Genomic DNA, 9,781 nt, shown 5'->3' on the forward strand with positions numbered 1-9,781 from the left:
GCTCCCTGCCCTTGGATAGACATGGATCTTGGGGTGTACCCTCCCGGCCCCCTATCCTGATGGCCTCGGCTCCCATCCCCCTCTGCTCCACAGTTGTTGTGCTGCCTCTGAGGTCCACCCTGATGACCTTCAGTCTGTCCCTGTCCCTAAGGTGAACAAACATTGCAGGCAGCAAATAGCAAACACCCCACAGCCCTCCCTGTGCCGACCTTGGAGCAGGGGCAGAGGACAGAGACCTCACTACCTCCTGCCTCCCCCTGCCCTCTCGGGTGCTGATGGGGAGGGACAGAGGTTGTCCTGGATTGGCCTGGTGTGTGAGAAGGTGGCTCAAACCCATTGCCGCCCCTGCAGCCTTGCTTTGCTCCTCTGTGGTGTTTTATTTTGTTTTGAGACAAGGTCCAGGCTGGCTGAGAACTCACTGAGATCTTCCTGCCTCGGCCTCCCAAGTGCTGTAATGACAGGTGTGCACCACCATGCCTGGCTTTCATCTATAAAATGGGAACTCAAAGATGCCCATCTCACAGGGCTGTTGGGACCCCCAATGTACACAAGGAGCATAGGGAAGGGAGTGTTAAAGAAAGAACAGCTGACAAACCAGGGTGGTGGCGCACATGTGTTATCCCAGCTACTCAGGAGGCTGAGGCAGGAGAATGGCAAGTTCAAAACTGACCTGGACTTACCTCAAAATTAAAAAGTTAAAGCTGGCCAGGGATTTACCTCAGTGGTTCTGGTGCCTGCCTCACAAGTGCAAGGTCCTGAGTTCGATCTCCAATACCAGGAAAAAAAAAAGTTAAAGGGGTTGAGGATGTAGCTCATGGCAGAGCAGATGCCCGGCACTCGTGAGCCCCAGGGTTCCATCCCTAGCACCAACAAAAAAGAAAAGGAAAAAAAGCAGGAGGTGATGACGGAGCATGCAGGGGCATGCGGGTGTCCTGCTGGCCTTCATCTCCCGAGGCTGCTGCTCAACACAGCATGGCCCTCTTGGCCTTTGCTTCTGGCCACTCGACCTAGAATGTGTAGAATGTGCCGTGGGAGCCTCATTCAGGTGCACAGCTCAGTGGTGTTGACGCCCTCGAGCTGCTATGCAGCCAGCACTGCTTCTACTCCCTGATCGTCTTCATTGTCCCCCACACAAGCTGGCAGCTTCAGTTTGTTTTTGTTTGTTTGTTTGTTTTCATTTTCATGTGATTGATTGATTTTTTTTTTTTGAGATGGGGCCTACCTCTATAGTCCAGGCTGGGCTTGAGCTCACAGGGGTCCTCCTGCCTCGGCCTCCCGAGTGCTGGGATTGCAGGCCAGCATCACCATGCTGGGTGTATTCAATCAATCCCCTCAAATGTGGCTTTTGGTCCCATTGTACAGAGGAGGAGACTGAGGCGGAAAGGGGCTGTCTGGGAAGGTGGAGCTGGGATTCAAGCCTGGTTGGGCAACAGAGCCTCTGTCGTCTCTGACAGCCTCTGTTGTCTGTCAGGCCAGGGGTGGGAGAGTGGTAAGGAGGGAGGCTGCTGGTGGCGTGACCTGTGACTGTCACTGTCGCCTGCGCCCTTCTCGCTAGAGTCCCCGCCAAGGCTGTGGGTGGTGGCCAGGGGGAGGGCTCAGCTCCATGCTGCAGGGCCGCTCCTGAGGCCTGGAGTGCCTGGTGCAGTGGGACAGAGGGACGGAGGCCCCAGAAATGTTGCTTCCGAGACATGGGTCCCAGGCTCTGCCCGCCCTCAGCCTCTGCATCCTGGTCCTGGCCTGTGCTGTGGGTAAGGCTGGGGGGAGGCAGCCGATGTGGGGACCCGCGGGACTGGGGACATGTGAGGTGGGATGAGCTCATGTGCCCGTGGGCCGTGTGCATGTGCCAGCATGTGTCTGGGGGTGAATGTGTCGGGGCTGAGTGTGAAGTGCAAATGTGGGTGGGATTGGGGTGTGTGCGTGTGTGTGTGTGTGTGTGTGTGTGAGCAGAAGTGTATGCAGTCATAAATGTGTGTGTAGAGAATGTGCGTGTGTGTGCATGCCTCCACACGGGGCACCCGTAGGCACCGTTTGAGTGTGAGGAATCTGTCAGAGTGTCCTGGCTGGTATGAAGGTCTGTGCTTTATATGTGCACTTATTTTTATTTACTTTGTGGGGCCGGGGATTTAGCTCAGTGGTTTTGCTGCATGCTGCGCAAGCGCAAGGACCCGAATTCGATCCCCGGTATCAAAAAAACACACACAAAAAACCTGACATATTTTTATTTACTTTTACTTTTATTTATTTTGAGACAGGGTCTCACTATACAGTTCAGGCTGGCCTTGAACTCACTGTGTAGCCCAGGTTGGCCTAGAACTCACAGAGATCCTCCTGCCTCAGCCTCTGAAGTGCTGGGATTATAGGCATGCACTACCATGCCCGGCTGCACATGCATTTAAAATGTTAGCATGGGCCAGGCTGGTGGTGCACATCTGCAGCCCAGCACCCTGGGAGGCTGAGACAGAAGAAGCACAAGTTTGAGGATCAGCTGGGAGAGGGGGCGTTGGACGGGGAGGGGTGCACTGCAGACTGAGAGAGAGTCACATAGGACAGGAGTGAGGAAGGGCCGGGCACAGGGAAGGACAGGGTGACTGGTGGAAGTAGGAGAGTGGTCAGAGGGATGGCTGAGGAAGGTAGGCACTGGGGGACAGGCAAGGGTTGCCTTGGGGCCCCAGCAGTGACTCAGGGACGGAGGAATGAGGGTCTGAGGCTCCAGGTTGAGCTGCTCTCTGGGCCCACCCAGCACACACATCTGCAGAGGATCCAAGCCCCCGGACAGGCCCGGAGCAGAGCAGCTGGGGCCTGAGCAGGCTGAGGGGGCTGGTGGAGCCCATGGTGACCAAGACCAGAGAGAGGTGGCAGTGGTTCTGGTGAGCGGGTGCTGTGGTGGGTGGGGAGGGCCCGTGACCTGGACCCTGGGTCTGAGCCAGGAGGCTGGGCCTGGAGCCTTTTGTCGCAGGGAGGAAATGTAAATGGGGCAGGACCCCCTGGTGTGGTTGGGGGTCTCAACTGTCCTGTCCCCTCTCCCACAGGGGCCCTGAGGCCTTCCAAGGCTTCATGCAGACCTACTATGATGACCACCTGAAAGACCTGGGTCCCCGCACCCAGGCCTGGCTCATCAGCTCCAAGGACAGGTTCCTGAACAAGACCCTCAGTCTGTGCCCCAGGGTCCTCTGCAGGGACCCCGGCCAGGACTAGCACGCCCTTGCCTCTCACTGCCCACAATAAAGATTTCCTATCTGTGCCAGTCTGGATCCCTCCGCTCTGCCCCCTCCCCATACACACCTAGGGATTCAGGAGTGGAAGAGGTGACACCTGGCTGGGGAGGGACACTAGGGGCTCTGGGAGCAGAATCAGAGAAATCACACAAACAGGCACACACACACACACTGTGGACTTGCAAGGGCAACAAACTTCAAAGCTTCTCAGTGCAGAAGTGATAAGGCCTGCTGGGTGTGGTGGTGCACACCTGTAATCCCAGCAGTTGGGAGGCTGAGGCAGGAGGATCACTGTGAGTTCAAGGGCAGCCTGGACTCCATGGTAAAAACTTGCCTCCAAAAAAAAAAAAAAAGGGATGGGAAGGCTGGAGAGCAGGTAGGGCAACAGGTCCCCAGGGTGTCCCCTCCCTGGTGGGTGCCTGGAACCCCCAACTCCTCTCAGGGTGTACTTACCGAGAGAGGTTCCCTGAGCTTTGGCCTGGAGGGGACATTGGTGTCCCTCCTGCCCCACCTGCCCTCACCACCCGCAGCTCTGTTGGCCAGGACTTTGGCCAAGGAGAACGGCCGCGTGGTGGGAGGTGGGTCCAGAGCTATAAAGCCTGTGCGCCCGGAGCTGGGGAGGACACCTGGCCGAGCTGGAGTTGGGTAAGACAGGGACAGGATTGGGGGTCCACAGGGAGGGTTTAACAGGAAGTGGCAAGAGACGACATGGTGGAATCACGGAATTTAGAATCGTGGAGTTGCCCAGCCTGGCCCTTCTCCCCTGAGGGTTCTCCTCTCCGAAGCATGGGTGACAACTCCGTACTCTGGTTAGTCCTAGAGTCCCTTCCTGGCCTGTGCTGGGCAAGGATTTGTGAGTGAAGCTGTGGGAGAGAAGGACCCTGCTCAGGCCGAACCGGGGACCCAGGATTCAGGGCCAAGAGTGCTGGGTTTGGCTGTGGTGTGCATCAGCACAGGGTGGCCCTTCTTGCCACAGCTGGGCTTCTTGACTATAAGCATGAATGAGCAGATGTTAGAATGAAGATGCTGGAGCTGGGTGCGGTGGTGCAGGCTTGTAATCCAAGGCTCCGGGAGGCTGAGGCAGGACAATCGCCATGAGTTTGAGGTCAGCCTGGGCTACATAGTGAGACTCTGACTCAAAAAAAAAAAAAATTCTGATGTTGGTTGTGGTGGTGGGGATTGGAAAACTGTAATCTCAGCTTCTCAGGAGGCTGAGGCACGAGGATAGCATGTTTCAGCCCAGCCTGGGACTGAGCAGGACTCTTAAAATTTTTAAAAAATAGGACTGGAGGGCTGGGGATTTAGCTCAGTGGTTCTGGTGCCTGCTCTGAAAGCGCAGGGTCCCGAGTTTGATCCCTGGTACAAAAAAAAAAAAAAAAAAAAAAATAGGGCTGAGTATAGTGGTGCATACTTGTAATCCCAGCACTCAGGAAGCTGAGGCAGGAGGATCATCATGAGTAAGGCCATCTTGGGCTACATAGTTCAAGGCCAGCCCATACTACATAGCAAGACCCTGGCTCAAAAAGCCAAAACAAAAAAATTAATAAAATAAAATGAGGCTCAGTGGTATTACGCCTCCCTCGAAAGCACAGGGTCCTGAGTTCAATCCCTGGTACCAAAAATAAATAAAATAAAATGAGCCAGGGATATAGCTCAGTGACAGAACACCCTGGGTTCAATCCTGTACATCGCCCCCCCTAAAAAATCGGGGTATAAACTGTCAAAATTAGGAATAGAATTTCAGAATGTTAGCATTGGAGGCCCAGGGAAGACGTCTCATTCCAGGAAGTGCCTTAGGGACTCAGGTCAGGCAGGAGGGGACATGGAGCACCTCTTAGCCCCTACCTGAGAGGGGTGGGATCCAGCAACACGAACCCCCACCCTGTCTCACCAACCCCTTCCGCGTTCCAGGTCTGCAACACCATGGACACCCGGTTCCTGCTGCCCCTTTGTCTCGTCCTGCTGCTGCTGGGATGTGGTGAGCAAGTCTCTGAGGAGGGGTCAGACCACAAGTGTCTTCCCAGCAAGGCCTTCTGACCTGGTCTCCACCACCTCTCTCCACACCTTCATCTCCACCCCACAGCCTCATTAGCTCCCTAACACTAACCTTCACTCCTGTTCTCCGACAGAAGTCCAGGGTACCCATCTGCCTCAGCAGGACGAGCCTACTAGCCCACATATGCTGACCCAGGTGCAGGAGACCCTCTTCAGCTACTGGGACAATGCCAAGGCAGCCGCCCAGGGCCTGTACGAGAAGACGTGCTTGCCTACTGTGGACAGGAAGATCAGGTAGGCCCATGTGTCTGAGACACCTGCTGTATCCTGGCCTCAGGAGTCCAGGCCCAGCCTCCTCCCTCAGACCCAGGGGCCCAGGCCTCTCTTCTGCCACCCTTCTCTCTCTTTTCTCTCCAGGGACATGTACAGCAAAAGCTCAGCGGCCATCAGGACTTACACAGGCATCTTTACTGACCAAATCTTGACAATACTTCAGGGAGACCAGTGACAGCCAGGTAGCAGTGCTGCAGGGGGGGGAGCCCAAGCTCCCCTGACTGCCCAGGATGGGGCTAAGCTCACCCATCCCAGCACTTCTCAGCTTTCTGCCTCCAACTCTGGCCTGAATCTTATCAATAAATGAATAATTAAGAAATTTTTAAAAATAAGCTGTCCTTTGTTCCCTTTGATGTAGCTGCTTTTCTGACGCCCCAGGAACCAACAACACGGAGGGACTGATTCAGTCCAACCAACATTTTAATGAGCACCTACTGTGTGTAGGTAGCCCTGACCAGAAGCCTGGTTCCTGGGAGCATAGAAGAGGTGAATATTGACAATAAATCATCAGAGGCACATGGAGTCACCTTTCCGCACTAAGGTCTGGCTTTCTCACGTGTAGGATGACAGATCACGGACACAGGTAAACTGCAGTGGACTTTGGTGGCAAGCAGACCCTGGGGTGACAGTTTTTCTGTTTTGCTTATTTTGCTTTTTTTTTTTTTTTTTTTTTTTGTTACCAGGGATTGAACTTGGGACCTTGCACTTGCAAGGCAGGCGCCGGAATCACTGAGCTAAATCCCTGGCCCTTGGTTTTATTTATCTTTACAATGCTGGAGATGGAACTCAGGGCCTGACACATGCTAGGCAAGTGCTCTACTACTGAGCTCTACCCTAGCTTTTGGGTTTGACACTTGAAGGTGCCACCTCTGGGAGTTTTCTGACACTGTCCTGTAATGGACGGAATGCTGGCATCCATAAGTCCCTGCCAAGCTTAGGAAGTCAGTGCCCAGGGCAGAAGGGTCCCACGAAGACAGATGGCTAAAGCCTGGGCTCTCTGACAATTCCAACCTTTCACCTCACACACTGCCCTACCAAGCCCCAGGGACACAGCAGGGAAGATAGATCTGTCCTCACCTGGCCTTCCAGTCGGGGCCTGGCAACAGTTGTGGTGACACTTGCTCTGTAGAAGGTATTGTAACTTCTTCTCTCCTCATGTGTGGTAGAAATAATGCTTCACTGGGAGGTCATAGAGAAACCCTGGCTTGCAGGGAGCGAGAAGACAGCTGGAGAGCATTTCAGACCATGCAGGCCATGAGCAGGAGCAAGTGGAAGAGACCCAGGCCCGGGGTGTGGCCACCCTCAATAGGTAGAGTTGTTGGGGCCCAGGAGGGACCCTGAGATGACCAAATGAGCACGCTGGGACTGATCGAAGGGAACGTTGTGCTGCTGGTGGGTGGGTGTGAGCAGGAAGGTACTGACTGGGCTGCAGGTTGGGGTAGGGTGGTTAGCAAGTAAAAGAGGGTATCTAGCAGTGGGGAACAGCAGGTAAAAAGCATAGGGCCATACATGCCTGGAATTCCAGCTACTGGAGGAGGCAAGAAGATCACAAGTTCATGGCCAGGCTGGACCACAGTGAGAGAACAAAACAAAAAACAACAAATAATAAACAGATGATAAGGGGATGTAGCTCAATTGTAGAGCTCATAGGTTCAATCCTCTGTGCTGAAAAAGAAAGAAAAAAAACCCAAGGACGCACAAATAAACGAGGAGACTCCATGGCCTGAGGACGACCATGCTGAGCCCATGGGTGCAGGGTCTGCGGGCCTGAGGCAGTAGAGGGTTCTCCTGGCCCCCAAGTGCCACGGCTGGGGCTGCTGTTTCTGGAGAACACCACCTGCATCTCTCTGATTCTCTTGGCATTAGCTCTAGCCAGTCTTTCAACACTCTTGGGGCAGCTTTCCCAGTCCTGAGGCTGGGGAGCTGTGACCCAGGAGAATACAGGGGCCCGGGAGGGGTTGTGGGCAATCCCCCAAAGTCCTCAGGGCCTGGGAATTACTGAGGTTGCCAGGCTCCAGGAGGGGGAGACCCTGCGGGAACAATCCCGGCTCTGTCCACTTGTTTTCCACGGACTCAGGCCAAACCAAACCACTGCCGAGGCCAGTTAGGCTTCCAACCAATCCGGGTGGCATTCTCAGACTCCTCCTCCCTTTCTCAGACCCCTACTCCACTCCCTGAGGACCCCAGTCCAGGCCCCCAGACTCCTCCTTCCGAAGAACTCAGCAGCTTGAACCCTAGAATGCTCCTCCCTTAGACTTGAGTCTGTGCCCTAATTCCTTCTCCTTAAAACCTAGAAGTTCGGTCCCCAGCCCTGTCCTCTTACAATCTGAGCTCCAAACTCCTGGTTGGTAGTGGGCGCCCCCTGGTGGAGGCCAGAGTGGTCCATCCTGTGCCCCGGTCGAAGGCCACAGTCTAGCGAGAGACACTCAGGCTGCAAGAGCGTAGGAGATCCGGAGGGTAGATTGGGACATTTTGTAACTAGAGGTGGGAATAGAGGAAGCTGAAGGCAAAGGTGACGCCACTGAAGGTTAAGCTTCAAAACCTCTCCTTGCCTGGCTTTCTGTGGTTCTCTACTTAAATTTGCACATGTAATTTTTTTTCTTTTTCTTTTTTTCTGGGGATGGAACCCAAGGTCTCCTAAGCAAGCCCTCTACCACTGAGCCACACTCCTAGTCCCTAACTTTGCCCCTCACCCTTCTGGCACAGTACTAAGGATTGAACCTAGGGCCTCTGCACTGAGCCATATCACTAGGCCTTTTTTATTTTGAGACAAGGTCTTACTAAGTCATTGCGTTTCCCAGGCTGGGCTTGAACTTGTGATCTTTCTACCTGAGTCTCCCAGAATGCTGGGATTACAGACCTCGACCTCCACATCCAGCTCCCTAATTCTGTACCTCTTCAAAAGAGGACTACAAAAATATATAAGGTTCAGATCCACCAAATCATCACAATCTCTGAGGGACTTAATCAGTATGATCACTTCATCCATGAATTTAAAGAGTGGGCCTATGGCTAGGTGTGGTGACGCACACCTGTGATCTCAGCACTGGGGAGGCTGAAGCAGGAGGACCCCTGTGAGTTTGAGGCCAGCCTGGGCTACACAGTGAGTTCAAGGCCAGCTTGAACTACAAAGTGAGACTCTGTCTCAAAAACAAAAACAAAATAAAGGAACAAAAGCCATGAGGTATTTCTGTTTTGTAATAAGAAAGGCAGTGATTATTACTCATTAGTAGCTTGTTGGTGTTGTTTGGTGGTGGTGGTGTTCTTTGGTGATGGAGGACTTGGAGACTCCCAGTGAGTGGATACTATGAAGTGTACGTTTGGCAATTCTTTCCTTGTTGTACACAAGAACTTGGGACTATTTTTTGGCCCACTCAATAGTAACAGGGGGTACTGAGCCTCGAAGAGCTGTCACTTGTTAAGAACCAGTCAGCAGTCAGTACCGCTTTGAATCTAGGTGAGATCTCCACCCAGCTCACTGGTAGCAAAGTCTCAAGTTTTTTGTCTTCTTTAGCCTCCAAGGCATCCTGTCTGGGGCCACCCTCAGAACGTGTACAGGTTTGGAGCGGCAGGAAGCTACACTGCTAATGAAAAACCCTGGAGTTCCTAAAAGCCCTCGAAGCACAGTCATGAAGGACCACTTGGGAAACATGGAAGCTCCCAAAGTTAGGCTGCCCCAAAGTATGGGGAGTTGGGCATGAGAACCCTGAATAGGAACCCTCAATGGACAAAGACTCCTGGGACTTGATGGAGGAAAGGTGGTGTGCAGAGTTACCTACAGGCGTTGGCCAAAGTTCCTTATCTGCGAATGTGGTGGCCAGAGAAGTCCCTTTAATGCAGGGAGGCATGGTTCGAGTGGGACCTTTTCACACGTTACGGTGGCTGGAAAAGCTCAAGAAACATGGAATGAAAAAGACTGAAAGAATTCGCAGGTCGAAGCGGGCAGGATGGCATGGAAGGCTCAAATAATTCGAAAAGGCTGTTACTTAGAGGAGAGTGAATGAATAGAACTTGTGGGAAACGCATATGTTAGTTCAGAAAATTCAGGGACTTCAGAGGACTTAGTATCTTTACCAGCGAAAACAAATTGTGGGGGCCGGGTGAATACGGTGGCCAGGTTGGTCCTTTTGTAGCCGGAAGTGGCTCTTCCGAAAGGCGTGGGTGAGGCATTTTAGCCAGATACGGTGGCCCAGTGGCTCGGTCCATTGTGAAATCTCGCGCGATCGCGCTGACGCTAT

The 9,781-nt window shown here is 53.4% G+C and overlaps 1 protein-coding gene across 2 annotated transcripts; it reads left to right on the forward strand.

Annotated features, from left to right (window-relative positions):
• Positions 1–1,445: 1,445 nt before the first annotated feature.
• On the forward strand, positions 1,446–5,875 carry Apoc2 (apolipoprotein C2). Of its 2 annotated transcripts, none has more exons than XM_004873144.4 (4): positions 1,446–1,748; positions 5,127–5,193; positions 5,345–5,504; positions 5,628–5,875. In XM_004873144.4, the coding sequence occupies exons 1-4, from the start codon at positions 1,689–1,691 to the stop codon at positions 5,716–5,718; spliced, it is 378 nt and encodes a 125-aa protein (XP_004873201.1). In that variant the 5' UTR covers positions 1,446–1,688; the 3' UTR covers positions 5,719–5,875. The 2 variants fall into 2 exon arrangements, with proteins under 2 accessions (XP_004873201.1, XP_004873203.1); XM_004873146.4 differs by lacking the exon at positions 1,446–1,748 and adding an exon at positions 3,684–3,860.
• The last annotated feature ends 3,906 nt before the right edge of the window (positions 5,876–9,781 follow it).

This window comes from Heterocephalus glaber, unplaced genomic scaffold (assembly GCF_053883595.1).
Source record: "Heterocephalus glaber isolate CG9 unplaced genomic scaffold, H.glaber_assembly_v1.0 deba00001744, whole genome shotgun sequence".
Classification (NCBI taxonomy): Eukaryota; Metazoa; Chordata; class Mammalia; order Rodentia; family Bathyergidae; genus Heterocephalus; species Heterocephalus glaber.

Bases quoted from the DNA above. Each gene is read 5' to 3' on its own strand.
- Apoc2 (XM_004873144.4), top strand. From the start codon at position 1,689: ATGGGTCCCAGGCTCTGCCCGCCCTCAGCCTCTGCATCCTGGTCCTGG. The intron at 1,749-5,126 runs GTAAGGCTGGGG...TCCGCGTTCCAG, and splicing joins GGTCCTGGCCTGTGCTGTGG to GTCTGCAACACCATGGACAC. The intron at 5,194-5,344 runs GTGAGCAAGTCT...GTTCTCCGACAG, and splicing joins CCTGCTGCTGCTGGGATGTG to AAGTCCAGGGTACCCATCTG.